Source organism: Xenopus laevis, chromosome 8L (genome assembly GCF_017654675.1).
Source record: "Xenopus laevis strain J_2021 chromosome 8L, Xenopus_laevis_v10.1, whole genome shotgun sequence".
Lineage (NCBI taxonomy): Eukaryota > Metazoa > Chordata > Amphibia > Anura > Pipidae > Xenopus > Xenopus laevis.
In genome coordinates this window covers 63507258-63528848 of record NC_054385.1, presented here as the reverse complement: position 1 = coordinate 63528848, position 21591 = coordinate 63507258, and the positions used below count along the sequence as shown (strand labels likewise).

Sequence of the window (21591 nt, the reverse complement as noted above, 5' to 3'; positions counted from 1 at the left end):
ATGGATCTTCTGCATTGTTTCAGTGACGCTGGGCTGGAGGCAGCACAATCCTTCCATAGGCTAATTACAAATGTAAACAGGACTTCAGCCTATGGAAGGATCGCTCCAGCCCAGCATTACGGAGCAATCATCTTCCTACTTCACTCTGCAAATTTCCCGGGACATGCGCAGTAGAATGAAATAAGACTACTTTTTTTGTTAAAAGATTGGATTTTCGCTCTACTGCGCATGCGCAGCCGTGAGAAGAGGATCCCTCTGTGGTGCTTGCTGGGAGAACACCCTGGGCCGGTGCTCCTATTAGCAGAAAACAGCACTGGGATATACCGATGAGCACCACGGAGCGTTTCTCTTCAGTCTTCTGCTTTTTTTGTGTGGCTGTGCATATGCAGTAGAATGACAACCTAAACTTTAACCAAAAAGTTGTCTATTTCGATCAACTGCACATGCGTTTGTCCTGAAAATTTGTAGCAAGAAGAAGCCGAAGGAGGATCGCTACATGGTGCTCACTGGTATAACCCCGGGCCAGTGCAGTTTTCTGCTAAGAGCACCGACCCAGGGTTTCAGGTAAGTTAATACAATCACTTGGTGCCTAACATTTACTGTTCAGCTGGAGAAATAACACATTTGTCTGGAGACAAGCAGGCGACTAAAGGCTGAATGAGGATTAAAATGAACGGATTCTAGGAGAAACAATGTAGAGAATAATAGTTATGAAGAAAATACATATGTACTGTATTTACCTAATGAGGGAAATGCAAGACAGGTAAGAATAAAAACATACCTTTGTAGACAACCACTTTTCTAGAAAAAACTATGGGTTGGAAAGGCGATGGATACAATTAAAACATGTGTTTGTATTGCATGCAAATAGAACCAAGTCAAAGAATGTCAGGAGTATGCCAAGAAGCCTGAGGCTGACCTACCTGCAATGTGAAAACATGGACTTGTGCTCTGAAAAGACCAAAACAATGGTTTCTGGCCAAAGTTCAAAGGAACATGGTGCAAATCTGCACCAAAGAAAACTTAGGAAAAACAAAGTATGATTTCCCACCTGCAAGTTGCATTATTGCTGTTGGGATAGCATCTTCTGGAGATTAGTTGCCTAATCTCATGGTGTACCAATGCCCTTAGGCACATGGCAGAGTGGGAAAACTCCCAAACCCTAATGTGACTAATATTAAAATCTAGATTTGCCTGGGAAATTTTTTTTTTTTGGCCCAAAATTCAGCCTGTACCAGAGGTTCACCATGTGTTTCACTATGTTCCCACCAGGGATCGGATGAGCTTGATTCAAGACAACATTCTGAAATAAGATTATCATATGTTTATTATAAATAAAAAATGTTGCCCCTCCATTTCATTACCTGGTGGCCACATTATCTAATGCAGTGGCCCCAGCCATCTCAGTCATTTAATGACCCAGTGGCCAAGCATTTCATGACCTAGAGGCCCCAGCAATTTGACAGTGTCTGAATTTTTCATGATGTGTTGGCCCCAACCATTCTCATCATTTCATCACATTTGGCCACCAGCCATCCTTGCATTTAATGACCCATTCACCCGAGAATTTCTTTAAACAATTGCCCATCCACCCCGGCATTTTATGAATATGGCACAATTAACCCAAGTGCTGTAGCATTTGATGACACTGTTGCCCCAGCAAAAAGACTCCCACTGCTTCTGCCATTGGAGAGAGCAGAGCATGTGATCAAAACTTGAATTTAGCACTCTGGTTGAAATGCATCAACGTTTTGGTATGTTCCAAATCAATAAACGCAAACAAAACATTTTACCATTTAAGCTCAGCTTTGTTGCTAGAGGACACACAGCAACCAGTATGTCAGCGCCTCAACATAGCTGGAAGGCAAAATCCTAGAGACCAGTTTTTTTTTGCCAAGTGGTGTATCCTGATACAATCAAGTTTGCCTGACCTACAGCTAAAGGGGTAAAGCTTAGAGTGCCACTGCTGATTATGCTGACAAGAGTAAGCTTATCGTGAGGAAGCTGGAAAAAGAATCAAGTACAATTTGAATATTGGAGCAAAAGGAACCATGCCTCGTCTGATGATTCTACCACCACAGCTCCTACTTTAATTAATGAATGGATATAAACGGTAGGAACCCTAATGGGTTAAATGCTGATTATCTTATTTATCGGGATTATACACACACCAGTTGTTTGTGGATAAAGGTAATCACTCCGCATACCACATAGTTACGCCACAGACAGCGCACCGCCATGTTGCTGTACAAAAAAAATATCAGGTCACTTCCTCGCCTTTTCACCTCTATGTGACTTCCGGTTCCGGTGCCGCCGGGCGCTGGCTAGTCCCAGGCAACGGGGCTCAAAACATTAGCAAGGTGGTATGCCGTAGTTTCTGCGTGGTACGTGTTAATTCGCTGTGACGTCACGCCTAATCCTACACAAATGACGCAATATCGCTGGTAGGGTTCTGTGATTGATTGGACAAGAATGTGCTTTTCTCCGTTGCGTGAAGTTGGATTTGTCATTTACTTTACATGGCGTGGCAGAAGATCGCGTTTATTTATCCACAGATTTGATGATCTATATACGCTGTGTGTTTGGATGCGGGCTGTAGTGCAGCGACAGTGACCGGCCCAGCCCTTGTTGCCTCACACTCCTAACTCCGAGTCTTTGTAAGGGAATTAGGGATGCACCAAGTCCAAACACATTTGAATGGAAGGTGAACCGAAATGAATTGTTACCTAAGGCTTTTAAACGCACATGAGTTTGGATTCATTTGGGCGAGAGCTGAATCAAAATCTGGCAAAAAGTGGTAAAATGCATGGATTTGGTACATTCTTATATCCACATGTAATAAAAGACACAAAGTTTGCCCAGCTGTAGTAACTCATAGTAACAAATGAGATGTAAGTGCTACCTGTTGAGTGGCGCTTGTAGGTGACTGAGCCTGCAGCCGACTTGCCTTATGCACATATTAGTCACCAGTAAATACAATACTCCTTTCCTATAAAGATGTTGGCTCCTGGAATTGTTTTGCCTTTAAAATGAATGGCACATGAGGAGATCTTGCGTTTAGTGGGAAGGGGGAAAGAAGAGACCTTACCTTGTTCGTTATTGCAATTAGGGTTGCCAACTGGCCGGTATTTTACCAGCCTGGCCTGTAAAAATTATGCTTGATGCCAATATTATTAATAGGAAAAAATGGCAAGAATATAGGAAGGCCGGTATTTTTTTCCAGAAAAGGTGGCAACCCTAACTGCAATGTAGTCCTGCGTTTTAGATAAGGTGTAGAACTGTAACTAGGGATGCACCGAAACCAGGTTTTGGTTCGAGATTCGGCCAGGATTCAGCCTTTTTCAGCAGGATTTGTATTTGGCCGAATCCTACTGCCCGGCCTGAACCGAATCCTAATTTGCATATGCAAATTAAGGACAGGGAAAGGAAATTGCGTGACTTTTTGTCACAAAACAAGGAAGTAAAAATGTTTTCCCCTTCCCACCCCTAATTTGCATATGCAAATTAGGGTTCGGTTCAGTATTCGGCTGAATATTTTGCGAAGGATTAGGGGGTTCGCCGAATCCAAAATAGTGGATTTGGTGCATCTCTACCCGTGACTCCTCTTCATTTGGAAAGGGTAGAAATCTGTAGTTTTGTCCCCATCCCGTGACGTGACTTAATGCTAGAAACCTCCACACATGTTGTTACCCTTACAGTCTAGATTAGATACCACTGAGAAAAAGTGGCCTCTAGCAATGATTTTTGTCTATCTTCACCTTTAACAAAGGCATAGGTATACGTTTTAAATTTCGCAATTGTATGCTATTTATCAGTATCATTTTATACCACACAAGTCTGCAAAGTTTTTTGTTTATTCATGTGTACTGCTGGGATTTGTACAGCACAAGCAATTTTAAGACAGATTGTGTTATATAACTAGTTGAACTTGTGCCTTTTCAAATTTGCAGTTACTAATAGCAGAGAAAGATTTGTGATTTATTTAATTCATATATATTACAGATATTTTAATACAATGCCCAACTGAGGTTTCTAGCTATGGAGGGGAAAGAGGGCCCCCCTTGTGAGGTGAGATTACCAACTCCTGGTGCCGAGAGAGAGGGGCCTGTCCACCCAGAACTGGGAGCTTTTGGGGAGTCCGCTTCAGATGCAATTAAACTGAGTGAGACCAGCAATGATGCAAAAAAGGAGGAGATCGAGGAAGAATTAGATCCTAGAATACAGGTATGAATTTCTTCCTGTCCTTGCTCAGACTATGTCTGTAGTTGGTCTCTTGATTTTGGACAAGCTCGTAAAATATAATATCCTTTATCTTATTCTAAGCTCAACAGTATCCTCTTATGCCTTTTAAACTCCTCAGCATTTCTTTACTCTGTATTTCTTACCTCTTCTTTTCCTCAGACTATATTTTTTACCTTTTTCTAAGCCCAACAGTATGCTCTTACACATTTTTAACTCCCATCTCATCTCATCTGCCTGCTACTTACTTCCTATGTTTTCTCCCTGTTCTCAGCCTCAATTTCTCTTTATACACTTCTATTTCGGCTTTATACACTTCTATTCCATTTAGTATTACCACTTTTCTCCATTTGATGGTGTTTTGCCTGTACTCGCTTTATTTTTTTTTCACCCCTTTCATATTTTTTTTCCTTTTCTCTAGGCAGCAAAGTATTTAGTGGAATATAGGTCCGGCCTAATTAAATAGGGCCAGTCAATAAGTCCTATTTCCTATGTTTTTTTACTTGATTTCGGTCTCAGATTTGTTCACTGTCAGTCGTTACCTAAATTGGTTGTAGTCCTCTTTACCTGTTGGCTAAAATTGCATAGCTTTTGATGCACTTTAAGCTTTGGTGCCTCTCTTGTGGTACTAACCTTGGCTGCTGCTCGCAGTTTCTGCCCCGTGTCAATCCTGGATGTGGTGTTTAGCTTCTTTCTCTTTATAATCTATGAAGTTACTCCAGTAGCATAACCAAACATTACTAAGAAACATCTGTTTAAGCCTCTCATCCACTTTTTTAACCACTATTGTATTAAATTAATTATCTGTCATGTTCCTATACTGAGGAATGTGCCTTCTTGCCCACCCTCACCAACATTTACTGTGATTTTGCAATAGACAAATATTTAAATAACTGATTTTTAGCCAATATACCCTACAGAGTTTATTTAAATGAAAACAATCCCTTTCTTTAAGTTTTCTAACATTCCTTTTTTTATATAAACAAAAAGTGCATGTATTTAAAAAATACTTTTTATTCTTGTTAATAGGCTGGATTTTTAGACAACCAAGTTGTCTATAAATTTAGAGGTACTCTACTTTTTTTTCTGCACTTGGTGGAGGTCTGCGGTGGTAATCTGGTTTAAAGTATGTTAGTTTATCTAGAGGTGGCTGAAGAAAATACTGAGAAGTGTGTTTTCATTTATATCTGGAGCATTAGCTGTAGTGTTGTTTATGAGGATGTAGCAGAACTTTTGCTTTGTTTAATGCAGGCTCCCCTTAGTTTCAGAAATAAGAATCCATTAATAAATGATAGTGCAGGTGTGGGATCTAGTATCCGGAACACTTGGAAATCCTTAGAAATTTGATTTTTTTTCTTTCTGTAATTTGAACCACCATAGTTTAAATCTAGTAACATTTAAACCATGAAATGCAACTACCCTCCAACAATGACCTAGGCTGTCATTAGACATTTGCTGAAAATGGACTCTCTAGAAAGTTCCCCTTCCATAGCTTTCTGGATATTGGGTTTTTAAGATAAGAGTTTCCATACCTTTATAAGTTGTAGGTTGATAACAAATATGTGAAGAAATGATTAAAAAGCACAAAAAAACCTTAAGTTTTAGTGTAACTTTTTTTTGTGTGGATTTTGACTTCTGATTATTTTATTACCCAGGAAGAGTTAGAACGCTTGAACCAGGCAAGTGAAGAGATCAACCTACTAGAATTACAGCTTGATGTAAGTTCTTGTCACAATGTGTCTGTATCCTATTCCTCCCAAAGCTTCCCACTAACTGCAAATCATTTCTCCATGTATAGGAAGCAAGAACTGCATACCGCCGTATACTCACAGAGTCTGCAAGACGCCTAAATGGACTTGCAACTCAACTGGGAGCTTGCATAGATAAGGCTAGACCATATTATGAAGCAAGAAGACTGGCAAAAGAGGTATAAAAATGCCATTCTTATCTTGCAGTTAGTCTACATTTTACATTTTTTTTCTAAGTGGATCATATAATGTTGTGTGTACAGGCACAGCAGGATACGCACAGTGCAGCACTTCGGTACGAACGGGCAGTCAGTATGCATGCAGCAGCCCGAGAAATGGTCTTTGTTGCTGAGCAGGGAGTTACCGCTGATAAGAACCGACTAGATCCAACATGGCAGGAGATGCTGAACCATGCTACATGCAAAGTAAGAAATGGGCATGGGAATGAACTAGCAAATCATGATCAGAATTTGCATAAAACATTACAAATGTAAATATTATTTCTGAAGTAATACATGTAATTATTGGTTAAGATAACTTAAGTCTAAGAAGTAGGACACAAAGTAGTTACAGATGAGTCGCAAGACTCAATCTCTCAATGCACAGAAAAATATATCATAATAACTTTCTCACCATGCCTCATGGCAGAAATTATCTTCTCCAATTTAAATATTTTGCTTTCCCTGTTTTAAATCCTTAAGTCTGTCTTTTTTGTACTGGTCTTCTCTTTATATCATTTTGCCTTGCCAGGTGAATGAAGCAGAAGAAGAGCGTCTGCGCAGTGAGTTTGAGCATCAACGTGTGACCCGTCTGTGCCATGAAGCGGAAGCCAAAGTGCAAACTTTACAGAAAAGCCTGAAACGATTAATAATCAAAAGTCGCCCTTATTTTGAACTAAAGGCTCAACTGAACACCATTTTAGAGGTGATAGCTTCAGTTTCTCGTTGTTGTTGAGTGGGAACTAGTCCTATTAATATTACATATCTTAGCTTCAATAAAAAATTCAAGTTATATACATAAATACTGTATCTGTAAGTGTTAAATCTGTTTTTTTTTCATGTACTACAAATATTTAATTGTGGCCAACTGAGCTAATTCATGAACACAATATTTGAAGGGGTTGTTCACCTTCCAAACACTTTTTTCAGTTCTGTTGTTTTCAGATTGTTCGCCAGAAATAAAGATTTTATTCAATTACTTTCCATTATTTATTTTTTACAGATTTCCAAAATCTAAGTTTAAAGTTGAATGTTTGTGTCTCTGGTGTTTGAGTCTGGCAGCTCAGTAATTCTGGTGCAGACTCTAAACTGTTACAATTTTGCAACATTTAGTTGATACATTTCTGAACAGCATTTCTGTAGTATTAATAACTATTGTATCAATTCTAACTGCTTCTTATAATGAAATTCAGGGATTCTGCTTAGCAGGGACAAGGATACGAAATGTATCAATTTAGAACAGTTTGCAGGGTTGACGACCCCCCCTCCCAGAGCTGCTTTAGAAGGTGAAAATGACACCTTACACTTCAATATTAGAAAAACGGTGTCACATAGAAAATAGAAAGTAATTGGGAAAAGTCATTATTTCTGGTGATCTATCTGAAAACAACTAGATGTTTGAAGGTGAACCACCCCTTTAAATGAATTTTAGCTTTTTTATGCTTTTTTACCTCTTAAAGGAACAGTTAGTGTAAAAATAAAAACTGGGTAAATAGACTGTGCAAAATGTTTATAATATAGTAAGTTAGCCAAAAATGTAATGTATAAGGCATGAGTGATCAGATATCTAACATAATGCAGACCCCAACTTCCTGCTTTTCAGCTCTCTAACTGAGTTAGTCTATGACTTGAAGGGGGGCCACATGGGACAAAACTGTTCAGTGAGTATGCAATTCATCCTCCGCATTTAGCTCAGATTCAAAAGTAACAGTTATGACCCATGTGCCCCTCCCTCAAGTCACTGATTGGTTACTGCCTGATAATCAATCCAGTCACTCCAGCCTCTATAGATTACATTTTTGGCTAACTTACTATATTAGAAACATGTCTTATTTTGCATAGCCTATTTATCTACCCAGTTTTTATTTTTATACTGAACAATTCCTTTAATGTTGTCTATGAATTATTCTGCATGACTAAGCTAGCTGCAAAGGGTAATTTGTGTACTGAAATACAATATGATATATATATATATGATATATTGTTTTAAAGGCTATGCACAAACTCAGGGCATCACTGCTGCTGTATTGGTGCCTCTCCTGCAAGGCCATACCATGTTTTAGTTACATGTAATAATACAAAAGGTGGGCTGTGGGTGTAGATAAGGAAGAGTGTGGTTAGACTGTGTAGACAGTGGAGACTTAGCTACTTCTAAAGCATTCAGAGTAAAAACAACAAAGCAATTTTGCAGTTCTCCAAAAGGGTTACATTAAAATACCACTGGATTTGTCCTGAGGATGATGGCCTCTGTGGTTACAATGGTTTACAGTTCTAGGAAACATCAGTTCCTTTTTGAATGTTCCAGTAAATCGTAACATTATATGGTATACTGAATTGCTCAAGCTAATAAATAATATAAATATATCATTCTATTTAATGTTGCCCAAATGAAAAATCATCAAAACATTTATATTTCAATATTTTTTATTGAAGGCGTTTTGTATTACAACATTGCATTTGTTTTCCGCCTTATTGCTGTTACATATTTAGTTATGACATCTTATTTTCAAATTTGACATTAGTTAATGAACACACAATGTATAATTTTATATCATTTTTCAATTCAATAATGCTTATATGATATCACTATGATTGGAGTGGTTGTATGGTGTACATATTTAAAAAATAGCAAATACAACTGGGGTATGGAAAATTAAAAGGGGAGGTAAATAACAAAGAAATAACCACTGATGCTTGCTCTGGGGAAAGTTACATTTGCTAAACATCATCTTAGCTGGTAATGTAGACCGGTCAAATTCGCTTGGGTAGCGATACTGGATCCACGGGTCCCAAACCTTTGTGAATTGTTTCTGTCTGTCCAATGTTATACTTGTTAACTTCTCGATAATGAATACCCTATTCATTCTAGAGAAACTACAATATTCTTAAGGAAGGACCAAGCCTAAGCAGCAATTTATTGCAAAGAGCTTTTATTCACATCCATTCTAGCTCATCAGATCTACATCACTTTTTATCAATAACCTTTTATCCTTTTTATGTGTGTCCATTGAGTCTATTGTAGTCTGTCTGTAATAAGACATGGTATGAGCATATGGTTAGCTTCATGTTGTTTATTAAGTATCAGTTTCCTCTCTTTGGAACTGAGGAAAATTATGGTAAAAGATTTTTTTTACTAGTTTGGATTTGTTTAACACCTTGCTCCTACTTTCTGCAGGAGCACAAGTCCCGTGTGACTTTGTTGGAAAACTCTGTGGCTCAGGCAAAGCTTCGATACTCTGGAACACTTCACAATTTGGAGAAGATCAGTGAAGAGATTCATGCTCGCCGAACTCAAAGCTCAGTGTTATCCCAACGGGCCCCTCCTCTTGGGGCTGAAGCCCCTCCTTCAGTAAAGGATGGAGAAACTGGGCCCCCTGCAGACACAGTATCACTCCTCAGTTTGCAGACCATTGCTTCTGACCTACAAAAGAGTGATTCTGTGGAACACTTGAGAGATTTAACTGATGTAACCAGTTTGGATGGGAGAGAAACTGGAGCTGTTGAGTCTGGGGGAAGTAGAGAGAGGGGGGAAGATAGAGGGACAGGAGGAGCATTTCGGCACCATAGGAGTGTGAGCCTATGAGTGGAAGGATGATGGGTAACTTTTAGGCATCTTACATGTGTGAATCTGTTTTGGAGGAATGGACAATTTGCAGTATTAAAACAAGAGCTTCTTGCATGCAGAAGAGGTGAATACGTGTGAAAAAATGGATAATAGTGGGCTGCATGAGGAGAACCTTAAAATGGATAAAATGAGCTCTAAACTGAAAGTAAACTGTAGCTGAGCATATGTCTGACTTTTTTTTTTTTTTAGTCTGTCAGTGTTACTTTAACCATATGATGCGTGTGTAGCAGATAGTTGCAACTGACCGCACACAATCATAACTGTACAATAGGTAAGGAAATACTTTATCTGTAAAAAGGGATAGATGACAGGCAGCAACTGACCTGCTGCTATGAGAACTGCTTCTGTTTGATGCAGCATGCAACTGTCTTTTCTTTTAAACAAATGATTCTTGATGTCGCTGTTTGAACGGTACTTAACTGTCTGTATGATTATTTACAGCAGTGTATGTGCATATATGAAGCAGCAAAGTAATCTGTATATAAAAGCAAAACAGTGTAAAGCAACAGGGGTATGTAAAATATATACTGACTATAACTGTAATTAAAGCGTGTTATAACATAACAATTTAGTATATTGAGTCTATTTGACTTTTGCAAAGGCTTCTGATAATGAAAGTTAAAACCCTAGCTACATATTTTGTTGCATTTATTGATAAGGAATGACAAAATCAGATTGGTCAAATCAATAGGTAAGTTACGCAGAAGACCAATGCTTTGTTAACAAAAATGAGTTGCTCACCTCCTCCTGGGATAGAGGATGATCCCTTTTATCTTTATGCATAGCGTAATGCATATATAAATAATATGACCACCTGTCTGAAGACTTTTTAAACATTGTGGATCTTTTGGGGGCCACACGTATTTATATCCCCCATGGGGTAGGGCAGTGTTCATGATTGGGGGATTACAGGGCACAGCAAGGTGCAATTGGATGTACCATGACAGAAAAAATCAATGCAATTTGCTCCTTATGCAAGTAAATTCAGTTACTTCCTTGACCTATTCTGTGTAGTAGAGGTGAGCAATGGAAGTGCAGGTAGCAGACACAGATGTGAGATAAACGACCACTCCAAAACTTACCCTAAATGGTCTGGCACAGAGGTCCAACACCATCATTTGGAAGACACTACTGACAGATTCAGAGTCTTGAGGAACCCCAGTGTGTTTTAAACAAAACTAATCATATACAATAGACATAGTTATGAAAAAGATATATTGTAATTGCCCTGCATGTTTTAGTATCATTTTATTCAGTCAAATACAATAGAAATAAACAGTGGAAATAAAAACTCTTCATGAAACTAAATCAGATTGTGTTCTGTATTAGTTACAGCTATAAATACTGTTACTGGCAAAAAAAAGATATTCAACCCATTTTAAAAACCAAAAATGAATCACTCTTTAAATCTTTGAGTGCCATACCTTTTGTTATCAGGAAACATACAATGTTTCGAAGACCAAAATGCAACAAATATGTAGAATATATTGTGCTGACATATTTGTACTTGTATGTTGGTGCCAAAGATTCTTATTGTCATTGAAAGGGTCATAACATTGCTCAGGGCAATATCAGGCATAGTGATTCTGGAGGATTTATTTCCAAAGTGTTAAGTAATCCTCTGGCAGGTGACAAAATTCCCATTTATTGGTAATTGCCTGGAACAGCACAATTTACTTGTGGGCCAAGGCAATGTTGCTCAACAATACTGACCACAGCAGTTACAAAAACAGTATTCATCAGAACATATACCATATCCTCATTCCTAAAAATATAATCCCCTGCTACCATTACCTGTTGTGGCACAGTGGCTTGGAAAACAAGTTATCACTTGGGAAGAGGGGCTTTCTGCCAAGGAAGCAGGAAGTCTATGATTGGCTATCTGAGGAAGTTTTGGAGTGTGTGTGTGTGTGGGGGAACCCCTAAGAAGAACCAAGGCAGAGCTGTGAACCCAGGTCTTTGCTGGGGAGGAGACCTGTTTTAAGTGCGCCTTTGTTTTTATATGGTGCTTTTACCAGAAGCTGCGGCACTGCAGTCGCTCGCGCCCGGAAGTTACATCAATGCACATTTGTTCACCTGAAGCCATTAATTATTCTCTACGCATACACTCTAATGACATCACTGAATGTATGCTGCACATGTGCACACTGTAATTCACAGAGAAACACCAAAATCCCAGGAGAATGCCACAGGGTTACAGGAGGCTGGGGGAGGCAGACGAAATCGGGGGGAGGGGATGACAGCTTTGTCAAGGCTGGTTGTAAAACATATACAGTATATGGGATAACTGCCCTAAGTGGGCTAGGTCACCGTCTTTGCTTCAGGAAGTAAGACCTGTGTGGTTAATCTGCCAGTGAACCGGCCTGTTTTGTTTAATGGACAAAAAAAGTTAGTTGCTGATACTTTTGTTATGTATTGTTACTATCTATTTCTCTCCTGAAAACAGGCGGATTTCTGTTTAAAGTTGCTCTGGATGTCACTGCCTTTTACTTTTAAAACTTATTATTAAGTCTGCCATTTGAGTGCATTCCCACATGGTCTATAGTGTTGCCACCCTTTCTGGAAAAGAATAACAGCCTTAGCATAGTTATACAGTATATGTATATCCTGTTCTATTCTATTAATAACATGGCAGCATATTTTTACTAGCTGCGCCAGTAAAACATAAGCCAGGTTGAAATAGCCTGTCTCTGTACACACAGGGCCAAATATTCATGTCAAGTTACACGTGGAAATAGGCAGCAGAGGGCCGAATTAGCAATTTTTTCACTGACTGAAAAATACCATGTCTGTATCATTAGTCTTAGGGGTCATTTACAAACGAAGGGGGCAAAGTGAAAAGAGTTGCACCAATGTATGTATGCAACACCTGTTATCTCTGTATACTACAGAGGTGGGATGCAGGCTTCTCTTCTTATGCTTTTAACTTGCATTCAACTTCATTCAGTAGTGTCTGAGGATGCCAGGTGTGTAATTGCCCTGTAATTAACAACTGATAAGGCATAGCTTGCACCTACTGCTGATGCAAGTTCTCTGCATATGAACCTAAAGGAAAGCACTTTTGCTGCTGATACCAGCATTTCCACCTGCATCTATTATAAATAAGCCCTCATGTCTCAATGCGGAAGACAAAAGATTTGACAACTCTCCCTTGTAACATCCCCCCTCCCCAAAAAAATTCACTGCAAAGCCATAGGGAATATAACCAAAGAATGCAGTCTTAGAGAATAAAACCTACACAGCTAGATAGATACGATACAAAGCATTAAATCGCTGTGATAAGCCTTTGTTGTAGCAGAAAGCAATATGCTGTCACTAAAAGCCACACTTTTTTGAGCATCCATATCACTTTTAAATCATTAAAGATTACTGTATATATTTAGAAACTATTCCTAGACAGATGGACTGGCTTTCTAAATGCAATTTCCTGTACCTTGTTCCATAAACAATATGAAGAGATCTAAAAATAATTTGCCAGAAAAGATAATGGACAACCATGTCTTGAAAGTCATGAATGTTCTAGATGGTTTAAAATAAGTTTTACATATAGTAATACTTTTATTAATAGTAAGCCATTTCCACAACTCGAGACATATTTATCAAAAGCTTGTTAGACATTCTGCCACTATTGAATTGGGATAAGGGGCTAGTCTATTCCATCAGCAGTGCATGCTATAAATCACTATAAAACATACAGTATTTGTTTTCTGAAAAAAGCTACACATGTGGATGGACACATTGTACACGGATTCTGGTTGCCATTAAAGTCCCATTTTCATGTATTTATAGAGGTAGATGGCCTTCAATGTTTGTTTAAAATGGCAGAAAGATATTTAGTAGTGGGAACAAAGAATAGTCTGGGGAGTTCAGGTGTATATTCAAAATCTCTTTATTTTTGGGAACATTGGCAGGTATAGGTATTGCTATATAAAACTTACATCACACGTGCAGTTTTATGCAATGTAATTATAAATTTCCAATGTGGTGTAAAACACCAAATAAGCATTACTATAGAAAACACTGATACACTTGTATAACAAAGAAACTAGCAAAAAAAAAAGCTAGAATGTGCATTTTTATGCACAGGAGTATAAAAGCAACATATTTGCAGAAGGTTGCTGCAATTAATTCTTCAGTTTTATGTTACACCATTGGCATAGCCTTACGTGACAGCATTTTGGAAATGACTGCAATACCAATATGCCATGTGTGACATAGCCCTAAACATTTTGCCTTCAGATCACCAATATTTTAGTGGACAGAAAATGAAACAAGAAGGGAACAGAAATCAAACAAGGCAAACGGATCGAATAACCCTGTCTATAGTCAAAAACGAATGAGGACTTTTTTTTATTAGATATCAAACTAGGGAATTCAGAGGGACTCCCTGCAGGTCAGTACTGAAGTTATTAACACTTTCTTGTCAAAGCTGTCAAATTCCATTCTGTACTTTGAAGGGGAAGAATGCTGCTAACCAAAGCATAAGCAATAATAGAAAGCATATTGCTTCCTTTTTCTGTGAGTTTGACCTTTCTTGTAAGGGGTTGGCATGGTCCTCTAGCCTGTCACGCGTCCCACATGCTAGCTGCATGCCATACCCACCCCAGCATTTAAATTCTCCAAACCAAACAAATCAAGTCGTACTCCAACCGACCAACCTTGCACTATATTTGCTTTGATCCATCTGCTGATGACCGCACAAGGGCCAATTACAAAACTGTGTAATTACATCTTAAGCCTGTTTTTGTGATAATTCCCATTTACATGCACTAAATATTTTTCTACATGGGGCAAATCTCCCCATTTTATATGTAGTGGTTTGGACTTGGTTAAAAGTGAAGGTATCTTTCTTTTGTTACATATCAATTGGAATTGATCCAGCAAGTGACATGTAGACTAGAGTGCAGTTACATAAGATTATGGGGGTTATTTGCTAAAATTAAATTTTATCTCATATTTTAAATGAAACAAACTCCCATCCATGAGTTTGTCATATTTACTAATAAAATAACTCAAATTAATCAGATCAGGAAAAACAGAAAATCTGGATATTTTTCAGACTTTTTTCCCAAATTGTACATTTTTTGGAACTTTTTTCCCAAAATGCTCAATTTTTTTGAGTTCTTGCCTGAAAACCCCGAATATATCAAAAGAAGAAGATTGCAAGAAAAACTTATCACAGCGCCCAGTGAAATAATTAAACTGAAGGAACAGGTGACCACAAGCAGAGGAGCTGTGTATGTGAAATTGATCAGCGAACAGAAGGAACCTTACAACGCTACTGAGAGAGTGTGACGGCCAGGAAGGCTGTAGAGATTGAAAGAGAGATGCAAGATTTCCAGCTGGAAAGAGTGTATAGCTGGCTCGAGTAAAGGAGACTGGCATGAGTAAAGAAGACTGGCGTGGACAGAAAGAATGCGGTCCAGTTACACAGTGTCGTCCAGAGCATTCCATTCAGTGGGAAGGCTGAACTGAGTGAGCTCCTCTGGCAGTTACTCACTAGACAAAATCTAGTAACAGAAGGGATGGGACAAGCAGCAGTTTTTAGAGTGTTTCTTCCTCTGCAAGCCAGCACCAGCCTCCTGCCTCAAGTCAGCATCAGGTGTCTACTTTTTTGATCAAAGCTAGCCAACACCAAGAAATTTTTTAGGACTTTTGATTTTCAAGCCTGCAGAAAATAAGACTGCAAAAAAGCGTATTCAAGAAAAAGAGTTTATTTTCCCCAGTAGTGCAAAATAATGCCCTTACAGCATTTGATAAAGTTGTTTCTACTGAGGTTAAAAGATTATATGCTAAATCCAGAAATTGTAGCAATGCATGTAATCTGACATGTAAAGAAAGAGAAGGTCTGTGAACTTCAAAATAATAAATCCATAAGCATAAGAAAAAACAGATACAGGCAGGAATATATTTAGGAAGCTATTTGTCAGCTCACAACCCTGGGTCATTACAAGCCTATTACACATGACCCTGTGTTTTAAATACAAAAGGAGAGCAGGGGGTTGGTAACAGAAGCATATAATAATATAATAATGGATTAATTACACAAGGTATTCAAATGCAAGGAGTCTGACTGGTAAAATGGGAGAGCTGGAGGTGCTGGTGCTGGAGGGAAATTATGAAGTGATTGGTGTTGCTGAAACATGGCTGAATGAGTCGCATGACTGGGCAGTTAATATCAGAGGCAATAGAAAAGAAAAGGGTTATGTCTGTTTATTAGACAGGATTTAAAAGCTAATATAAAGGAAGATGTGATGTTAGAAAATGAGGGGGCTGAAGCCTTATGAGTAGAGATTTTCACTGATTATAAAAAATTTAGCAAAATAATTGTAGGAGTATGTTATAGACCCCCTAATGTAAGTGAAGAGAAGGATGCTAAGTTCATGATGTAAAGGCTGCTAGTTTGGGGAAAGATAATGGGGGATAATACACAAAAGTTATGAATAAACTGTGAGTTCTGAAGTCATTTCGCTCACATGACTCACTGAAATTTGTGTATTATAATAAATAAAGTAACCCCAGTTGCAAAATATGAGGAGTTCCATGACCTTTATAAAAACACTCGGCCTTTGGCCTCGTGTTTTTATATGGTCATGAAACTCCTCGGTAACTTATAATATCCTTATATTTTCCCAGAGGGGTACTTTATTCACTATATCATTTACTGTCTGGTGCAAAAAACAAATATACACTGTGGCAACAAAAACCCAGGGCTGCCATTCAGAGCATAGATTGGGGCATTATATGTTCTGCTAAAAACACAGAACAGCATTGGTTGTCATTTAAAATGATATTAAATTGTTACATTTCTCAATTTATTTCCTTAACAAGTAAATGTAGAAGCATCCAGAAACACCTTAAGTGGCTTAAAGTAGAAGTATAGAGGTTAAATGGAAAGACGAGGAAGGCATTCAAAAACTACAAGTCTGTGGGGACAGAAGCTGCATTTAACGAAGATAAATGCTATAATAAAAGTTGTAAAACAGCAATCCAGAAGGCAAAGATTGAAAATAAAGAGCGCATTGTGGCAGAGGCGATAGCTGAACTGTTGGCTCATCTCAGTCTAGTCAGTGGCTGACTCAGGATATGGTTCATGAAGCTTTACTAAAAATTAATGTGAAGAAAGCACCAGGGCCAGATGGAATACACCCTCAGGTTCTTATAGAGCTTAGTTCAGTTTTAGACCAGCCTCTATTTCTGTTTTTTTTTTCAGATTCGCTTTTATCTGGTATGGTACCTATGGATTGGAGGAAAGCTGATGTCATTCCTATATTTTAAAAGGAATTTTGATCTCAGCCTGACATCCGTGGTGGGCAAATTATTTGAAGGCTTGTTAAGGGATCACATTCAAAATTTTATCCTTGTGAATGGCATTATCGCCTGTAATCAGCATGGCTTTATGAAGGATAGGTTATGTCAGACAAATTTTATTGCTTTTTATGATGAGTTAAGATGCTAGACAGTTGGGGAGCGGTAGACTTGATCTATTTGGATTTTGCTGTTTAATACAGTGCCCCACAAAAGACTGCTTTCTAAACTAAGATCTGTTAGGCAATGAAGTAGTTTGCACATGGATAGGAAATTGGCTACAGGATCGGCTACAGAGGGTGGTTGTTAATGGTACATTCTCTGCTTGGAGTAAGGTTCTTAGTGGTGTCCCTCAGGGCTCTGTATTGGACCCACTTTTATTAACTTGTTCATTAATGACTTATGGGAAGGTATTGTAAATAATGTATCAGTGTTTGCAGATGACACAAACTATGCAGCCCAATTAATACCATCCAGCATGTGGCATACTTGCAGCAGGATCTTGACAAACTGGCAATCTGGGCTGCTAAGTGGCAGATAAGATTGAATGGTGATAAATATAAAGTCATGCTCCTAGGATGTAAAAATATGCAAGCCACTCATACCTTCGATGGGATACACTAGGCAAATCCATAATGGAAAATGACCTTGGAGTCCTTGTAGATAATAAACTTGGCTATAGCAAGTAATGCCAGTCAGCAGCTTCAAGGGCAAATAAGGTATTGAACTGTATTAAAAGGGCATAGATTTGCAGGAGGAGTCAGTTATTCTTCCACTGTACAGAGCACTGGTAAGGACCCATCAAGAATATGCTGTACAGTTTTGGTCTCAAAAACGAGAAGGGCAACTAAGTTGGTAAAAGGTATGGAAAATCTCAGCTATGAGGAAAGATTGGCCAAGTTGGGGTTGTTCACGCTGGAGAAGAGAATTTTAAATGGGGATATGGTAACTATGTATAAATATATAGGGGATCCTGTTGACAAGAGGGCTCCCATTCCAATTAGAAGAAAGGAGGTTCTGGTTAATATTTGGAAGGGAATTTTTACAGTGAGAGCTGTGAAGATGTGGAATTCCCTCCTGGAATTAGTTGTACTGGGTGATACATTAGATAGTTTTAAGAAGTGGTTTGATTACTTTTTAGAAAATGAAAGAATACATGGTAATGAAAGATAGCTTGTAGTACAAGTTGATCCAGGGACTGGTCTGACTGTGATCTTAGAGTAAGGAAGGATTTTTTTCCCCCCTCTAAGCAAATGGAGAGGCTTCAGATTTTTTTTCAGGTTTTTTAGCCTGGATCAACTAGCAGTTAGGCAGGTTATATACAGACTTAAAAGTTTGAACTTTATGAACATGTGTATCTTTTCAACCTAACTTACATCACTATGTTAGATACAATGGAATATTTGTTGGTTGACCACCCCCCAGGTACCAATTTTTACTTGCTCCCAAATATCCACAAGTAATTGACCTACCCACCAGTTCACCCTATAGTCTCTGGGGTAGGCTCAGTACTTGAACCCCTGTCTAAAACTTTTTAAAGCCTTCAAGCAAACAAATTCTCTGTTGCCTAAAAGACACAAATTACCCTCTAAATAAGTTGTCTATGTTAAAAACGGAGGGCTCTGATTGTCATTTTTGCAGTATCGACTGCCTGTACACTTCTATACCTCAAGATGAAGGCATCAGATGAACTGAGTAATGTTTGCTTGAGACAGATCTCACACATAATATGGTCTATTTCTTGATTGATCTTCTAACATTGGTCTTGAAAATAAATTATTTTAGATTTGAAGGTAACTACTACTGGCAGTACCAAGGCACCTCAATGGGGACAGCTGTTGCCCCCTCTTTCACTAATTTGTTCATCCACAAACTTTTTCCTGAATGGTTTATGCAAAAGGGCATATTTTATTATATGGATGTGGATGACATCTTAGTAATTTGAATGGGGATGTGTCTTTATTCCATACCATGGTAAAAGAGGCACAGATATGTTTTGTAACTGTAAACAGACCATAACAGTCTATTACACCCTTCCAGTTTTCATAACCCAAAATGCATTTCGGCAATACCGAGAGGACAGTACTTAAGAGCAAGAAGAATTGCCTCCGACCTCTGATGACAGGTACTGGGAAGCAGTAAGTTTCCTTTCCACAAGGTTCAAAGAGAAGAGGTACAAAAACAAAGCTACTTTAAAGCCAAAAGTAAGTTAAAAAGAATTATAGCATATCCTTTGTTAGCAGGTATAATCACCTTAGCAGCCAACCAGTGAAAGTAGTAAAAAGGTTTTGGCCAATCCTACAACAGGACAAAACTTAAATATCATTGCACTGATGTCCCCTTATTCTGCTATACAAGAATGCAGACTCCGGCAGAAACCCCGAAAGAGAGGAGGGTACGAACACTGTTCCAAGGACCACCTAAAAATGGTACACTTCTCTCCCTTAATTGTATTTGTTGAACCTCTGTCATTAAAGTTTATGTGATATATCATGCCACAAATGCTAAAAAATTTTTGATTTATGATTTATGTTGGGCAAACAGTGCGCCCAGTGAAAGAACAAAGGAACATAAGTCTGATATTTCGTAATTTGAAATCAAATACACAGACAGATACATTTATTTTACGCATAGCAGGATTTATGAAGCGGGCACCGATAGGCCTGCTGCCGTTTGTTGCCCCTGTCCCCTCCCCTTTATTCATACTAATTTTCATCATTGGGACCGGAGCAATGGAGATTGTTGCCCAGAAAATTTAAAAAAACTATTGTATCTCCTGTGCATCTCCAGTGTTTCTGAACCAATGTGGGTGTTATTGGGCAGTTTGCTGCCCCCTCAAATCCTGCTGCCCTAGGCCTGGGCCTTGGTGGCCTTTCCACAAATGCCGGGCTGATTTCATGTCAACTTTCATAAGTTTAAAATAACCAGTCACAATTAAACTGGCAAGTACCAAATCCATACAGGTGCTGCCAACTTAATTAATTATTTTTTCAGCGTCTCTCTGAATCATTTGTATTTTGCAATTAAATGTTTGCAGTTCAGACACTCACCAGATTTTAGATGTGGTTCGGGAGCAACTGTCCCAAACCTGATGCTTGCTTCATCTTATAATTTTAAAAGCCAGGGTCACTCACTTCTCTCCGTTGTGGCCCAGGAATCATCATTCCATTTGGGACTTGCAGTCTGAAGAGCCTGAATACAAAGATGAGTAATAAAATGTAGCAATAACAATAAATTAGTTAGAAGAAGAAGGCAAATAATTTAAACTATAAAAAAAATAATGAAGACCAATTGAAAAGTTGCATAGAATTAGGCATTGTATAACATACTAAAAGTTAACTTAAAGGTGAACCACCCCTTTAAAGTAAGATAAGTTCAAAGAAAATAGTGCTGTGAAACCTAGAATAATGTAACTAGAGGAGCATTTTTGTGCATGCCTCCAGAAATAATTAGGTTTAACAGATGATCATAACAGATATGGCATTAAATTAGTATTGGGGATCAAGAAAGCAAGTGTCATCCTAAGTGCCGATGCTCTGATTAATTAGTTCAAAATATCACTGGCTCAATACTTTGGCTAGGATGGATATTAGTGATTAATAGCATTCAAGTGCTTAAAATATTTTTATTTCCCCCCTGTATGTTGCACGATCTGCTGTAAATTGTGCAAAAAGTTGTCTACCTCAGCCACCTCAAAGTGGAAATGTGGAGTATTAAAGCAGAATGACATATTAAATCACTCAAGGGGTGCCAATTTAAGCATTACCCAATACTGTAATCACTGACCTGTTACCTAGGGCAGGTGTGCCTGGGATTTTTTGCTGCAGAGTCCACTACTGCCATTCTTCTCCCTGCTCCCAGATATCCTCAATGCCGCCCTGTGAGTGCACATTTGCAGTACAGAACTTCTTCTGGAAATAACTGTATGGTGCACACAGACAGCCACCTTGAAGTGTTGCATGAAATAACAGGGAGCAGGCAATAATGTGGCGGCAGCAAACTCAATGGGAAATTTCCCCATCTGGTTAGTTTTTTAAAATGGGGCAAGGCAGCCTGGCTTAAGTCATCAATCATAGTCTCTGGGGAACAGTCTAACAAAATTGCCACCCCCAGTGATTCTACCTTTTATTCTCCTTTAAGCAGAAAAACAAGAGGGGTCATAGTTACTGCACCACAGTTTGCAAAGTGCTATATATTCTCCCCATAATTCCATTGTCATTGGAGTCACCAGGGGGAGTTGTGCCAGACGGGATGTTTCAAAATTGATGCAATTGCACTTGCATTTCTATTGGTTATGCATGGACATTTTTAAAGTCCAGTTTAGCATAATTTCCAGCATTCAGCATGAGAGTGACGTTTGTGTCCAATTTATTTGATGTGACTGCATTGTGACTATTGACTCAGGCTGCTGCAGGAGCCCAGGAGCTATAAGGCTGGCTCGTAGGTGGTGGTA

The 21591-nt window shown here is 38.6% G+C and overlaps 1 protein-coding gene across 6 annotated transcripts; it reads left to right on the top strand.

Moving 5' to 3' along the window:
* The first annotated feature begins 1248 nt into the window (after positions 1 to 1248).
* sh3bp5l.L (SH3-binding domain protein 5 like homeolog) lies at positions 1249 to 10394 on the top strand. Of its 6 annotated transcripts, none has more exons than XM_018229118.2 (7): positions 1249 to 2113; positions 4003 to 4224; positions 5895 to 5957; positions 6038 to 6166; positions 6251 to 6412; positions 6738 to 6911; positions 9381 to 10394. In XM_018229118.2, the coding sequence occupies exons 2-7, from the start codon at positions 4039 to 4041 to the stop codon at positions 9786 to 9788; spliced, it is 1122 nt and encodes a 373-aa protein (XP_018084607.1). In that variant the 5' UTR covers positions 1249 to 2113; positions 4003 to 4038; the 3' UTR covers positions 9789 to 10394.
* The last annotated feature ends 11197 nt before the right edge of the window (positions 10395 to 21591 follow it).

Bases quoted from the DNA above. Each gene is read 5' to 3' on its own strand.
- sh3bp5l.L (XM_018229118.2), top strand. From the start codon at position 4,039: ATGGAGGGGAAAGAGGGCCCCCCTTGTGAGGTGAGATTACCAACTCCT. The intron at 4,225-5,894 runs GTATGAATTTCT...TTTATTACCCAG, and splicing joins AATTAGATCCTAGAATACAG to GAAGAGTTAGAACGCTTGAA. The intron at 6,413-6,737 runs GTAAGAAATGGG...TTGCCTTGCCAG, and splicing joins TGAACCATGCTACATGCAAA to GTGAATGAAGCAGAAGAAGA.